Here is a 16,555-nt window from a genome sequence, read left to right on the forward strand (position 1 = left end):
GCTACAGACAAGAACATACCCCAGTCCAGTTTTTATTAACAGGATCTATCCGGAGAGGGAAACTCAAATCAACTGTAATAAGTGCAATGGCATCATTACTCTTGACCACATACTTTGGCAGTGCCCCGCGGCCTTCACAGACTGTGAAAAGGAACAAGAATGGTGGCGGCAAATGCTACACAGCGAATCACTCTCTGACCAATTACGGGCAGTTCAGAAGGCCCGCGATGTGGCTGAAGGGCTCGGCCTGACAGTTCCAACGTGGGAGCGGCCCGCGTCAACCTAGGGTTGACCTTCAGGACCCAATAAAGTTCTTCTTACCTTACCTTACATTTTGTGTCACAAACAAATTAATCAAGCCCAGTAGCCCGGACCACAATGGAAGGAATACATCACTGCAGCTCAGCCTTTCCCATGATGAGTTCCATACAATAACAGCCAACACTCAATGCAGCCGTTGAATACTAAGCGTGACATGTGCAGCGCTTGCAAAACAAAAAAAACATCTGGCAGCGGTGGGATTTGAACCCACGCCCCCGAAGAGACTGGTGCCTAAAACCAGCGCCTTAGACCGCTCGGCCACGCTACCTTTTTTCCCCTTATTACATGGAAAAGAAAACTGAAGGTTTATTAGAAAGTGGACACAACTCCACACTTAAAACTCAGGCAAACACACACATGCATCCAATAAGTGCATCCCGTCTGGCGGAGGTTCCTGCACAGCGTACACACTTCTTACATACGCAGCACTTTCGCGAAAGAAGGATTTTGTAGTTCGCCGACTTTCGGCATGGCGATCACAGAGTATACTTCTCCACAGGCTATATAAACCAAGTACAATGAACATGTCATATGGAGGACCACCTGTAACCTTAAACGGTAGAAACCTAATTGAGTATGGAGTCATGTCAATGCCCGTTTTAAGCGTCCGTTGTAGAATGTCCCCAAAAAATACAGCGTCCCTACAGTCTGTAAGAGGCGTCATGCCGTCGCTTGCCGTCTATTTAACGAGGAGTGTGCCGGGGGGAAATGGGCCCTTCCCAATTTATAGTGTTTGGTGATCTCGTTAACAGATACATATCCGAACCCGGTGGCCTACCACCGCTACTACTCGGACCTTTACACGGATAGATGTAGATTCTGTGAAGAAAGGGCGGACCTACAACATATGGTTTGGGCTTGTCCTCGTACACCCATACAGAATAAAATAATTAAGACCAGAGAGCAGTGGGAGACCGCGTTGCTCAGCTGTGCACCGGAAGACCAACTCAAGGCAATCCAGCAGGCCGAAGATGCCGCCAGGGCCCAAGGGCTCGAGGCCGTCATTTAGGTAGAGGCCTAGGTCTCAAATCTGCTGTGCGCAAATAAAGTTTATTCCTCCTCCTCCTCCTCCCTACAGTCTATGAAACAGTGATCTATGGTTTCGGCACGTGGACAGAGCCGACAGTTTGTTGACTACGGCACAAAGCAACCCCTCGAATTCAACGAAGTTTTAACAGGGAGCGTTTCCGAATGTAATTTAAAGAAAAATGTTTTCACTCCAGGAGGCACACACATTTTTCGCACGCGTTTAAGTACATCCTGATAAGGTCGGCTTAAATAAGGTGCACGATACAAAGGATCTGGGAAAATAGAGTCAGCCAGTGCCGCAGAAATTGCTTTTCGACTCGCTGTGAACACGTACTCCAGACTGAATCTAACTTTCAAGAAAAGAAATGTGTCAACAACCTCCTTGAGAAAGCCCCTAGGAGCCTGTGGGACATCTTTGACATTTGATGACACTACTATGTTAGGAACATAATGAACTATACGCAGTTGCAACATTTCACGCAAGAACGGATGGTCACTGTCTCGAAAGAAAAACAGGTGAGAAACAATTTGCCTGACGAAGAGGTGCACTAATCCTAGACCACCACGTTCAAGGGGGAGAAACAGATTGTCGCGCCGCATCCATTCACAGCTCGAACACCAAATGAATGTTGCAAATACGCGATGCAGTGCCTGAAGGCGAAGTCTTGAGCAGTGCAGTACTTCGAGCACATACATAAGACGGGCAGCTAAGAAAACGTTACACACTTCAGCACGAAAGAACACTGACAAATTCCGCCCTCACAATGAATTCACTTTACGTTGAATTTTGCCAACTTCTCCCGACCAATGAGCGCTGCTATTTCTATACTGTGAGTGAGGCTACCTTTTTCATTCTGTATTGCCGGCTTTGACATGATACACAAACAAAACATAAAAGATAAAACTGGGCAACAAGGCTTTTGCTGGCACGAGATATTGAATTTTTTTCAATGCTGCCAATATATCTAGCATGTCAATCCATGTTGACTGTTCAGGGAGTGTGCGGTGGACATCCCTGAACCATATTACAGCTTCAATGAAGTGATCGCGTGTAGGTCGCAAATTGGCATCAACATTGTTGAACTGCGTGCTAGGTTTCCACAAACTGTGGAGGCCCAGGAGCGTTATAGCGTCATACGGAAAACACTCTGTTTCTACCGGTAAGAATCCTATTCTATGTGGATCTAAAGGTAACTCTTTCTTTAACGTCCTTTGTAGCACATCCCAGAAAAAGATGGGATCCCAGTAACCTAGAAATGCATGCTCTATCGTTTCAGATTTCTTGCATAAGAAGCAGTTAAGGGACTACGGAACAAAAATAGTTTTGTTACGCATTCACGTTTAAACTGATAATGTATTAGTGTGTAGATTAAATAGAAAAGTTTTTACCGAAGGGTGTACCCGCATATATTTAAAACATATTGAGGACATCTCCTGGGCCTCGACGGTTCGACATACGGTAAATCTGTGCAGGGGGCATAGTGTCAATTAGGTCCTTATAGTGTTTTCCTAGTAATATTGGCGACATATTCCATTCAAAACCACACACGCAACATTCTCTACGCAAGCCCGACTTCTCGTAGATAACCTTTAACGGCACCATGCATTGCTTCACACGAGCGTACAACAAATCCTGGAAGGTGACGACATAAAAGCACTTGCATGAACGGGCGAAGGAACACATAATAGAAAGTTTTAGTTTAGCGTTTGTAGCCTTACGTACTGTAAACGTAAGCACCTTTGCGGAACGTTACGGTGTGCGTCCTTTCAAGTCTGTTAGCTTACCCTACGGGAACGCAAACGTAACATAACACGTAACCGGAGGTGGCGCCATATCTTGTTTAAATCAGCAATTAATTCCCGTCTTGGCTACAAGCCAGTCGCATGTAGCCGAGGAAGTGGCCAATCCGTTCATGTGTACGCGAAAACGTCGCGACAGCGATTCAGCAGAAGGTTTCGCATCGCATGTCCTGTTCCTTTTCGGGAACTCATGGCACGCTCAAATGTTCCTTGGGACCCTTTTTGCTTGGCTCAATTAAGCTGGGACGACGTTGAGGCAGTTATGATGCGTGAGCGAGAACGAAGACCCAGGTTCTATGCAGCCAGGAATGAGCTCCTCAACACAGATGCCGTCCCTGATCACACGTTCCATCGCCGATTACGGTTTTGAAAAAGCAGACTTCCCTACTTTTGTGAAAGCGTTGAAAGCGCCGGACTACGTGGCAAGCGCTCAAGGAGTGGGAGTGTCTGCCCAGAAAGCCCTGTGCATGTACTTGCGTCGCCTGGCCTAACCCAACACCCTTTGTGACTGCAAGACTTCTTCGGTCGCCACTACAGCGTCCTTTCAAATGTGCCGAACAAAAATATGTTCCACATTGAAAGAAAGTTTGGCTTTCTGCTCGAAGATCTATTCTCCCACCGATGGCTCACACCGGCATACTTGCGGGACATGAGCAATGTAAGTTTAACGACGCATTACACTTTCTTACTTCATATTTTTGTATTAAAAATAAGGAAGAAATACCCTTGCTGTGTATTGAACTTTACAATCGCTGCCCTGACATTACGATTGCTTTCAGGCAGTTCATTTGAAAGGAGCCCCACTAGATAACTGCTGGGCGTGTATACAATCCTGGCCCATATGGGCACCGCCCGACCCATATGCCGGTCAACCAATGATCAGCGCGTATACTTTTCCGACCACAAAAGACTGCACGCACTGAAGTACCAGGCACTGGTGTGCGCGAACGGGCTTGTTTGTGAACTTGACGGGCCATACCATGGTAGCAGGCATGATGCTCTTAGGTGTTACTTTATGCATTCAGTTGTGCTCGCACATCTCCCATACATGTGCGAGGGCTCGCTGCAGAGCTCAACAAACAGCACTGGTAATAGTTACTGCTGCCCTCACACAAATGTTTGTTTTTCTTTTCATTTTAAGCTGACTGACCCCTTTAATATCGCCATAATTTGGAATCTTAGGAAAGAGGCACCCCTTTGTGCCCAACTTAGCATGGTTTATTGACTCCTTGCTCAATTAAATTTTCTTATTGGCATTATAATACATGCATTATTATCATACTTTTGTTAAAATTTTTCAGGAGCTAATTTCTATTACGCTGTACTTTGAGGAGTTTGGCGTGAGAGCAAGCTCTACGAGAAACTGGAGCTGCTAGTCCCATAAGAAGACTTCGTGATATACGGAGATCCTGCTTATCCGCTGCAATCACTTCTTATGAAGCCTTACGGGGGTGCCCGACTCACAAGCCTGAAAGAGCAGTTGAATGCTCCTGTGAGCGCTGTGAGGTAATGTGTGGAATGGGGATTCGGAAATATAATCTCACAGTTTGCTTTTGTGGAATTCAAAAAAAAGAAAAACCGAAAGCTTTTCTTCCAGGCTGTGCCTAGAATTTACCGAGCAAGCCTGCTTCTCAGCAACGGTCATACATGTATGTATGGCAGCAAGGTGTCCTCCTACTTCGGGCTGGAGCCGCCTCGACTTTTCGATTATCTGCATTCCAGAGAGCAATAAGACAGGACATTGAATATACTGCGACACTCTTGCCGAGATCACAATATTTAGCTCATTATTTTATTGATGAGCTTCTTTTGCTTACAAGTACTTTGAGGAAGAGCAAGCAGTGTTTGCTGAGTTGCGTTTTGGTACAACTTGGTACAGCTAATCAGCCCGTAACTTAAGCTCCTGCTCACGCAGCTGAAAATTCTTTTCCATTTTGTATAGCTTGAGGTTATACTTCTTCTGTCTCTTCAGTTTATTTATTTCCTGCTCCGCTTTTCCCACCTTTATTCTTTCTCATTACACAGCTATCACCTTCTCTCTGATATTGCTTTCATGTTGCCACCGCTTCTCAAGAAACTTATGATCTGCATTTAGTTCTGCTGGAAGCCTCCTCCTTTCTGAAAAAAAAAATCAAATGACATGAATAGCAAATTTGCCTATGTATTACTGAATAGTATAGCCTATGAATGCACGATGAGGTTCTCGCCGTATTTTATATATATATTTCCTACTGGAGTTCTTGAACAAGCCATGAACGGCTCAGGTTTATTCACGTTCATTTGCCATTGTTTTGTTGCATTGGAATGTCACTATTTCTTAAAGCCAGCAAAGCTCACATATCCACATTTCACTGGTAGCACTGGGGATGCTGGAAGAAACAGCAGAGGTAAATGGGAGGGTATATGCCATGGTAAAAAGCAGGATATGTTCTTTGTACGTACACGGAGGAGTAGCGAATTTTTCTAAAACGCTTACTGCGAGCAGTTTGTATTCTCGGCATTGTAATGTCGCCAGACTCGTCCTGTGCCAGGTAAGCCCCCGTTTCTGACCGCCCCACTGTGTTGCCTGTAGAGGCCACTGCTTCACGTGGCGCACATTGGGTGTTCTTATCTGGATATATGGGGTAAGGGTGAAGCTCAAATGTCGTTGCCATCATATATTATGTCAAAAGCTGAGTGGCTTTCTGGTGGCTCCAGTGCTGAAGCACTGCAACGGGAGCCTGTAAAAACATGCACCGCACGACTTCATGTGGTAGAATAAATATTCATTATAGAAAATACGCTAGAATACCAGGACTCAGTGAGGCAGACAAACACATACGGGAATGCCCGTATGTGCATTTGTGTGCCTCACTAAGTCACGCACCTCCCGCACAGCACGAATTGCTAAGTTGCCAAATAAGTAGCACTCCTAAGTCATACAAAGTGTATGTCTTTTGATTGTTTAAGTCTAAGAACACAAAATACACAGTTATATAGTGCGGCGCAAGAACTGAGCCCAAACCAAGTAAAGAAAGCATGAACTGTGAGGCGATATTGTACGATTAACGTGAGTGTCATCAGTAGCTGACGACACTCAGCAACTGACGCCTGAATAATGGCGTTTCGCGTATTAATATCGCCTTACCGTTCATGTGTTGTTACCTTCCTTTAGGTTCAGTTTATCTTGGGCCACCCGTAAGCGAGTTGTTTACAGTCCGCCTTAAACAAGCGCACCCTAACAAATAGTGCGCTGTCGCTCAGAGGAGACGCTAGTGTTCTTGCACACAACGATATTAGGGGTGGAGGAAAGCGGAACAGAGCATCTGTTCCGTTGTCGAGGCGACTGAGTGGAATGCGACGGTACGTCCGTTTGGCTCTTTTGCCGTTTTACAGCCAAGCTAACTGCGCGTGGTTCACGTATGTGGCGCCCATGCTTATACGAAAATCATAATGCATCCTTAAGAACCCTGAAAACATCTCGCTTATTAAAGTAAAGGCTGACGAGGAGAATTACATACACCAGTCATCAAACTGTACAGGCGAAGTTGCATCGTGCTTCGCAGCTGCGCCGTTTGTGCCGACTGTAGTGGTTTGGAGATTCCGAGACGTGGGGCCTAATCTCTTTAGCCATTCGACCTAAGAGATTTTGAAAAAAAAGCTGCTCACTAATGATTTTACAAGAACTATAAACCACAAAATACATACGCGTAAGTCCTTGAGATGATTGCAAAGCTAAGGCCGCACTATCTCTGACCGCGAGCGCTCTAGGCCGCTGTGACGCATTCGATAATCTCCGTTCTGCAATTTCTAGGCGTACTGCGGCGGCTAGCTCGGAAATTTCCTGCCGTAGCCACTCTTTCTCCGCATATTGTTCCTCAGTTCCTCACCTAGAACGTTTTAGCATGCGCAGTCATCACTTAATCAAAACAGCACACGGGACGCGAATAAATACGTTTTTTTTTGTGGTTGTTTACATTCTGCAGAATTAAAGTTGCCAACATACTTTCGAAGATATGCTCGGCCTTTCTTGGTGAAATGTGACAGCAGAAGCTCTCATGGAGGGTTCTTCCGCTGAGCACCTCTTCGGTCGCAAGTTCCATGTTTTTTTGCAATCTCTTGCCATTTTGATGGTTTTCGAAGCGGGTTGGAAACATTCACCTCATTGAGAAGACCTAAATCGTATTTCTCATTGAATGGAAAGCGTGTCACACCTGTTGCTTGTACAGGCTCCATTTCTGAACTGTTTGCCAGCAAGAAACTCGCGTTACCATGGCGACGCCAGCGACTTTAAGTTTTATCAAATCTGCCCAAGACAAGACACTCCATTAGCAACCATCCAGTTGTTCTCATGACGACGCGTCTCGTCAGGATTACGGACGCCGGAATCGCCCAACGGTCTCAGAAATTGGACGCGCTATGCTCTCGTAACTAGCGTTTCAGGTGAGTTTAGAGGATTCGAAAGCTCATTTCAATAGTTTCTGGCGATGAACGAGAGTGGGAGCGTGTGTGTGTGTGTGTGAAAACATTTATTGTAATGAGGTCCGGAGGCTCGGCTTATTAAGCCAAGGCGGGCCGCTCCCACGTTGGCACTGTCAGGCTAAGCCTTTCAGCGACATCATGGGCCCTCTGGACGGCCCTTAGTTGGTCCTGAAATAATGGGCTTTGAATCCTTTTCTCCCACTGTGTCCTTTTCTTCAACGAGGTTGGGGAGAGTCGCGGGACACCCCGCCAGCATATGTCTGATTCCAATGATGCCATTACAATCGTTGCAGTCCATCTTAATCTCCCTCTCTGGATATATTTTATTGATGGTGTACGGTGTGGGATATGTACCTGTTTGCAATAAGCGCAGTGAGACTGCTTGAGCCCTGTTCAGTTTTGAATGTGGCAATGAGAATTGCCTGCGTCCTACATAGTAGTGTTTGGTAATGTCATTGTATGTTATTAAATGATCTCTAGATTCCCTGGTTTGATGGTGAACGGCTCGGTTGTGACTGCCACGGTTAGCAAGTCCTCCTGCCAAGTCATGAGCAACCTCATTGAGGTTTATCCGAGTCTCGTCCAATTTCCCCATATGCGCAGGAAACCATCGGATTTCAGTTCTCATAATCCCAATGTTTTCAAAAAGTTTAGCTGCAACACCAGCTACGTAGCCTTTATTAAAACACTTTATAGCGTATTTCGAATCACTGTAAACGCAGGCCCACTTATTACACCTGATGGCTAGAGAAATTGTCACTTGTTCCGCCCCCATGGGGTCCTTGGTAAAGATAGTGATAGCATCTTGCACCTTCCCTTGATAATTTTAGACAATGGCCGTATATGCTTCTTTACCTTTCACCCAGGCTGCATCAACTATAGCTGCCAATTGGTTCTGCTGTTCTATTTCCTGCAAGAGTGTTTTAGCTCTTGCCTTTCTCCTTTCGACATTATATTCTGGATGCATGTTTCTGGGGAGAGGGTTGGTTCTGATCTTGTTCCTAACGTCAGTCCTTAATTCTACTTCAGCCTCTATTGGGCTCCTTGATGTATTCAGTTCTGCACCTATTGCCTGTAATATGTTCCTGCCAGCTCGTGGAGCGTAGCCAACACGAGAATTCAGGGTGAAGCGGGAGCCATGGGTACCGCCATGTTCGACAACGCTATTTATTAGCGTCCGTAAATATTGCGGACCTTAAACTCGCAATATAACGTACGTTATTTTAGCGCACGTAAACCGCAGAAACCCAATCACGTTCAGAGCGTGCACAGTGAGGACGACGCTATTTCTTTACGTACGCAATGCTTTTACGTTCAAGTGCGAGCGCTAAACTAAAACTGTCTATTCTGATCGCGAAGGTACATAAAGCGCGACATAACTTGTCGCACAAATAAATGTGCCAACCCCAGGTCCCCTTTCTTTACAGGCAACAACAAGTTTGCACGGCTGGTTCTTTCCCAAATCGATGCCCACATGAAAACGGCGAAGACACGGTGGATATTTTGGATGTAGATCCGCGAAGCACACAGCACATTCATGACATACCATATCTTGGAGGAAAGAGGTTAGAGACTGTGGCAAGCGAGAACATTGACAGCTGTCGCCCTTGCCTTGCGTTAGCCTTTTGCCTTTGCTCTAGCCCCTTGTTCATTCGAGTACGGATCAGGGTCGCGATAAGAGTCGAGAGGCGCGCCTAGATACGTTGTTTCAGCGGTTGACCACAGCAGTCGAGAGTAGTAGCCTTGCGTTTCATTCCATTCACCATCCCAAAACCCATAACTCTTCTCCCAGTTTATTAGCGCCCCGGTGCATTTGCAGAATGTTTCATAAATACTATCTCTATTTAAACAGAATATGGCGATGTCATTGGCATACGCCAATATTTCCACATGTGTTGACTGCAACCTGAAGCCAGTTATCCGTTCATTATTTTGGATGGCCGTGCACAGAAGCTCAAGATAGGCCACGAATAGCAGGGGGGACAGCAGACATCCCCGCCTCACAGAAGACCGCACTTGCACGCTGTCAGGTCCCCGTTTACAATGACCCGAGTTGAGCAGTTAGCATACGCCATCCTGACACCGTCTGTTATTACGCTTCCTAAGTTAGAATGCTCTATTATGGCGAAGAGAACATCGTGGGAAACACGGTCGAAGGCTTTAGCGAGATCTAGCTGCATCATAGCCACTTCCTCGCCAAATACCATCCCAACATTCTAGCACACTTCGAGCCACATGAATGTTCGTGGCGATGCTTCCACCCTTTATACCACAGGTCTGATGCGTGCCAACTAGCCTCGTCATCACAACCTGCAATCGTTTGGCCAGTGCATTTATAAATACCTTATATAGTCGACGTTGTTAAGGCTTATCGTGTGATAAGACCCCACCAACTTACGTTTTTCAGGTGCCTTAGTTTTTGGGATGAGAACAATGTGCGAAGTTGTGAAGGACAGCGGTATATGTTTTTGCTGATACAATCAGGGGATAACCTTGAGCAGAATCTGGGCTATCACTGTTTTGAATGTTTTATAAAATGCTACTACTAGGCCGTCAGGTCCAGGTGTCCAGGTGCAAAGAAAAAGATATCTGGCAGCAGTGGCATTCGAGCCCACGCCCCGATGAGACTGGCGACAAACCAGCGCCGACCGCTCAGCCACGCTACCACTTTCTTTTTGTTATTGCATGGAATTATGAGTAGTGTCATTCGAAAATTGTTACATTGCATTTGGACACACATGAGAAGGAAAGGCACACATGCTACGCAGTTAATGAAAGTTCAAAGTTCGGGAAAACAAACACGAGCGTCCAGACACGAAAGCCAGTAATGTACCATATGATTTGTTTATGTTATTAGAACTGTACTCATTATGGAGAAGCCGAATTATCGACAGGTGTGCCAAGCCACCTCGCTCGACAAGGCCGCTCAAGTGCTTGGTGTGGTTAAAACCCCTGATGCCGTTCCTGAATGGATTTCGGTCACGCTACAACACTTAGGCGTGTGCGCTAGCTCTGCATGGTACCTAACAGGAATCACATTCAATGGCCTACATTTTTGCAGCCATTTTGGGGAGCCTGCAGCTGCATCCTGATGCTCGCTTAGAGGAAGACACATGTCACATTGTTCTGCAGTAGCGTTTCGCAACGCTTTTGCACCGGCCTCTACACTTACTTATTCAGTGGGGCAAGTACGAGAAGTCTTCCTTAATAATAATAATAATATTTAGGGTTTTACGTGCCAAAACCACTTTCTGATTATGAGGCACGCCGTAGTGGAAGACTCCGGAAATTTCGACCACCTGGGGTTCTTTAACGTGCGCCTAAATCTAAGCACACGGGTGTTTTCGCATTTCGTCCCCATCGAAATGCGGCCGCCGTGGCCGGGATTCGATCCCGCGACCTCGTGCCCAGCAGCCCAACACCATAGCCACTGAGCAACCACGGCGGGTGAGAAGTCTTCCTTCAAATGCCGTCAAAATAAAGAATTGTCACCTATCCGGGAATATAGGAGGCTATGTATACGAAGTATATCAAGGATTTCCTTTGTCGCTTCGTAGTCTGTTGTGGATGACACTTGTTCTTTTATTAAACTTTCTCCTCCTCGCATATTTCCGAAATATATCAGAAGAACGATTGGCAACATGATCAGGTGCATCATCAGGTGATCAGATGATGAGGTGCAAATGGTAAATTACAATAAAACGCATTTATTTAGCTGAACTTAATAGAAAACTTAATAGAAAAAGGAGTAACGAGGCGGAACGTCGCGGAGGAGGAAGGTAGGCGGAGTCGCGCTGAGTTGACCTCCTCTAGCAGTTGCTACCGGTTTTGTTTGCGATACGGGCGGACTGGCTTCGTCTAGTGATAACATCGTCCTGGCGCGCTGTACGCTGTGTGTGCGAGTGAAAGCGTGTGACGGTCAACCGATGATGGCGGCTCAATCTCGTGCGCGAAAAGAAGGAAAAGGGAACCGGGCCATCTTCCGTCGAGCGTATGGCGCCGGGGAGGCGACGGAGGGGTGTGTTGTACTTCGGCCGCGTGCTCGCGCGGTCTTTATCTTGAACGCGATCTGCTTTGGTGGGCCGGTGGCTCGTAGTTCTGCGTGTGCTGTGTTCTTGCCGCTCAGTCTGCGTTGAAGCGATAGACAGCGCGAAGGTCACATCACTCGCTGCTGCTGCCACGATTCCTGACGCCAGCGTCATAAAGAAATTCATCAAGAAGGGACACGTCACGCCAATGTCGACCCCATCAGTTAATTGACGCGAGCATCGGAATAAAAAGAATGTGAAAAGAACTCACAGACAATGTTTCATTTTATTTTATTCTTTCCCGCTATAACTAAAAGGTTTTGAGTATAAATGAACTTATACTTTGCGATTTATTTTATTGCGTTACCTATCAACAAGCTAGCGGCGCACCAGACGCGCCATATGCATGCGTCATTCGCCACCGAAGAGAGGAAAGCCGGCTGCGCTTGTGAAGCTCGCCTGGTCGGCGACCGGTCTTTTTTGGATGCAGCCCGTCTATTGGGCTCCCGGCGTTTTCCTGCGTTCTGTCTGCATTTCGACACGGCACCACTTCACTACTGCGCTACAGCAAGGTGAGGAATTTTGTTTGACACTCTGCGACGCACTTCCAGCCCATTTAGGTTTACTGCAGGAAGCAGAACCTATATAGTGACGCAGTTAGCGAAGAACAGCTTCGCCGTCCAGGCCTAGTTCATTGAGTTAATTACACTCACCGGGAGATGTTTGCGACGCTTTCTATGAGCCACGGCATTATTATAACTTATTTCGGTAGTATTTAGGCACGCTCACCCCACCTGGCTTTGTGACGCAAAGCACCTCGGGCTTGTGACGCAGTTTCGCGTGTACTGAATCTTACCAGGACAAGTTCTGGCACTTTCTCACATCCTCGACATTATATAACTAATTTTGTTACTTTTGGGGTTACTTTTCAAGCACAGTGGCCGCGTCCGACGTTGTGGCGCAGTTAGCGAAAAGCAGCGCGGCTGTGAGCCGCAGTTAGTTTTGCGTGGACTGAATCCTACTAGGACAAGTTCGTAACCCAAAAATTATAATTATTTAGTAACTTCTTGGAATACCTTTGAGGCACGCTCGCCGCGCCTGGGGTTGTGAAACAGCAAAAGAAAAGCAAGCCGACCGAGGCGACAGTTAGCTTGGCGTGTACTGAATCTTAGTGCGACAAGCTTGTGACGCTTTCTACGGCTCCGTAACATATACCTTCTTTCGGTGCTCACGATTGTCGAAGACGCGACGAGCTATTGATGTGAGTGATAACACAGGAGTCTGTTGCTTGCGCCGGCAGAACACGCAACAGATAACGCCGAGCAGCTCAAAAAACCAAGAACTCGAAAATTGTCTTCTGAACGACTGAAAACGGGTTTTGCACCTACGTATTTGCCTTGATTACGAGTGGGCCTTCTGCGAGCGTCTACAATGGTCTGGCGGAGAGCCTGTGCTGTGGCCACCTTTTATATGTAGCATACAGTCCTGTCGGCTGAGGCAAAGTTGTTTTGGAAAGGCACAGTCGCCAGTGAATTTGTGCTCCGATGTGCAGGAAATAATGTCCGGGAATGGGGGAATACTTGGAAATCACGTTTTCTTCATAATTTATGGAACGGCTTGGGATGAGTCGGGTGTTTTCAACGCCATGTAGGTAAAAGCGAATTGCTCTTGTTGGTGATGTCGCCCATTCACCTCTTTCGCACGTTTTCCCTCTACAAGCAGTATTCCTACAAGGGTTAAATACCAGAATGACACATGCTTGTAATTTACCTTCTTTCAGCTGATGCCGTCCGGTAGAGCTTCGTACGGGTACTGCTGCTTACCTGGTGCCACAACGTTGGATGAACGCACAAAAATCCCCGAACGAGCATTTATATATATAGAGCCAAACAAAGATGTCCTCATTTCACAAGGCGTTTTGCGTGCATTTTATGAAATTGCATGTGGCACAGATTCGATTGAGGCTTGTAAATATCGTTTGCAATCATTTTAATTAAATAAACGATTCCGCACTAAGGCGCCCGCGATTAAGCAGCAGAAGCAAAAGAAAAAAAAAGGAATGCCGAGTAGCGCAGCCGGCGTAGCGCATGCCAGCTAGCGTTCAAAACTCCCGCGCCCAAAACCGGAAACAGTTAACCCCATCCATTGGGTGCGCTACAATTAATTCGGCCGCTGGGCCCTATAGGAGTGTCCGCTCTTGTTGAATGTCTTTCTCTGTGCCGGCGTTTCGACAGCGAGCGTCCGAGGTCTAGGAGTGTGATGTGCCCATGTTTGCCCGTGCGCGCTGACACCATGCTTGTTAATTTAGCTAACAAGCGAATGTTTAGATGGGGGCGTTCTACTCCGGCGGCTGCTGCGTTGCCACGGCCGCGCGAGCTCTGTCTTGAGTGCGATCTGCGATGCGGACAGTGTAGGCGTCTAGGAAAATTTTAGGTTGTTACCTCCATTTTCTGCACACTTAAGCAAAGTCTGCCCGACTCTTGGCCAATCCCCGCGAGTGGGTAAGCGCCAAACTCATCAAGGGCATCATCATCATCAACACTAAGGGCCGATAGCTTCGTGTGCGCTATAACAGCAACACGCTTGCGCCCACCCGCGTTCACGAAACGAAACTCGCTAACTTTTGCGTTTCGTCCTCTTGCTTTCGCCTCTATCCATGGGCGATGTGTGCCGAAGGCCTCCTCCAGAAGGTTCATCGGATCGGTAGCCTCCGGGATCGGTAGCGGTGGCGGTCGTTCCGAATGTTCGTCATAGCCGAAGAGTGCGTCTGAGGTGGCTCGTCTTAAGCTCGTTTTTTTGTGCATGGATTCTATGGAAAGCCAAGCAAACGTTCCCAGGTTGTTCGTTTTACGCGAGCATTCGGCTTAGCCGAGTTTATCTTAACGAGAGCTCACTTTATTTTAAACGTTTTTGACGAACCACTCTGCGTTTCGTTTGTAGCTTGGCACTTCTTTCGATTCTATGGTTTAAGAAATGTAATCCACTTTGCGGCTTTCCGCAAAGCGACATTTGATATAAAATATTATGCAACATGAAAATATTGCAGGACAATGTATGACAACGACTTTGCATGGGAAACACTGGTCGAAGGCGTCCGTTCAAGGCATCTGTTGAAAGTAACGCCACAATAACGCCACTTTCCACACTCGAGCAATGTAGACCAGTCCTCTACTCCCTCTACATCACGAAGCACAGGAAATGGCCCGTTCACAATGTTCTCGGGAAAGCTTCATTTGCGTTACGTGATCGTCACCTCAAAACATTACACAATAACAGCCATCTGCACGGTCATGTTATGCATCCTCTATTCCCAAGCATGGAGTCGACAAGCTCAAGCTAACGTTTCTAGCTTACTGGCTTCGTATAGTTGGCAGATGCTCTTAGCCTACATCTTGACGTTATATTCGTTTACAACTGAAAAGTGTAGCCTGCGGTCATTTACAATAAAAAAATACTATGCGTCGGCTAATAAACTAACCCAATGAAAAACACGGGCATATCATAAATGGCCGTGTGAGACTTACAGAATTATGTCACTGGTTGAATGTTTTCTATATGAACACGTACACACAGTAGTACATTGCTTAAAAAACGGGACGTCAAAACAGATTACCTCCAATGGCACTAGTACATTCACATCTTCAGATTAACTGTTGCGCGCCACATTTGCAATCTTGAGAGTGTCGAAAGCTGCAGGGTGCGCGCCATCAACGTGGCAACAAAAGATCGAAAGCACAGTAACAGTCATTTCAGTATAAGCTTCCTTGTATACTCTATTGCCGCACTGTGCTGAAGAGAAGAAAACTAGCACAGCCGCATTAGCGCTCGTGCATAGCGTTGCAGGGACGTGACCAGCAAAGCTGTCCGTCTCCAGGATTGAAACTTATACTCCACCTTATGGCCTTAAACGAAAACGAAGACATTTAGAACCATCATCAACGCGGATACCGGGGCCTTTCCAGCGGTTCACGTTGTTCACAGTACTGAGGTCCCACGAAGACGCATGTCCAACAAAGGCGATCGTCGGTCTTGTTGAGTGCGCACGACGTCTGGCTATAGGTACGTTGAACACAATTGCACGGTGCATCTCCTTAGCTAACAACATACCGAAAACAGTTTAAAAGAAAGCACGTAGATTGCTGCGTATTAGCCAACGTCCGTACGTGCACGCCTGTATTTCAAGCGACTTGAACGTACTTGTCGCGGCAAGCTTTCGAAGATAATGTTGGCAAAACAGCGGCATGAGTCATCCAAAGTGGCAAGTCACATACACCCACAAAAAGAGGTTATAGAGTTCTTTCGTTGTCATTCGTGGGTCACCGAACGATACATGCACGGGTCAGTCGGTGACGAACGTAGTCAATGTGTCATTTGTAGACGTCGGGTAGAACGCGAAGTAACTGGAGGAGGACAAAGTGAATGCTGTTGTCGTTATTACCTTGAGGAAAAGGCCGAGCAGCACCTGCACAAGGACAGTTTTTTTTTCATTATTGTAGGATTAATCCCTAGTACGTCCTAAGCCTGCTTGTGACAATACAAACACTTAAAGGTTGCTACGAGTGGACCAACGAGTAAATAGGTTATTCAGGCTGGAGCACCCCGCGAAAAAAATCCGAAAATGGTCGGAGCGATACAGTTCCCAACTAAGAACGCTGGAACGGCAGGTTTTCAACCGCGCATAACAAAATCGTGTGTGCCAATATCTACAGTGAATTCCTAAGTAGAAAGAAGGGTGCACCGCGGCCACGCTATGTATCTTTCGAAGTGTGACAAAGCCCTGAGACAAAACAGCTTCGTTAAGACAGCACCAAACTGAAGAATAATGATGACTGCTTTGCCGTCCAAACAACATGGTGGCTGCGCAGCCTGTCGGTAAACAGGGACAGAAAGTTCACCTGTGCATAAGAAAACGAACG

General features: G+C 46.7%; 1 protein-coding gene and 1 non-coding gene across 4 annotated transcripts in view; both read right to left on the minus strand.

The window, feature by feature from the left end:
• Positions 1 to 507: 507 nt before the first annotated feature.
• TRNAL-UAG (transfer RNA leucine (anticodon UAG)) lies at positions 508 to 589 on the minus strand. Its single transcript has one exon. It is a non-coding gene; the product is annotated as a tRNA-Leu (tRNA).
• Positions 590 to 14,314: 13,725 nt separating this feature from the next.
• LOC142575933 (uncharacterized) overlaps positions 14,315 to 16,555 on the minus strand; it is a 38,182-nt gene continuing 35,941 nt past the window's right edge. For all 3 annotated transcript variants that reach the window (XM_075685740.1, XM_075685741.1, XM_075685739.1), the window contains one exon: positions 14,315 to 16,101. In XM_075685740.1, the coding sequence (XP_075541855.1) occupies positions 15,979 to 16,101 (123 nt within the window). In that variant the 3' untranslated portion in view covers positions 14,315 to 15,978. The remainder of the gene's footprint in view (positions 16,102 to 16,555) is intronic.

Source organism: Dermacentor variabilis, chromosome 3 (assembly GCF_050947875.1).
Source record: "Dermacentor variabilis isolate Ectoservices chromosome 3, ASM5094787v1, whole genome shotgun sequence".
Lineage (NCBI taxonomy): Eukaryota > Metazoa > Arthropoda > Arachnida > Ixodida > Ixodidae > Dermacentor > Dermacentor variabilis.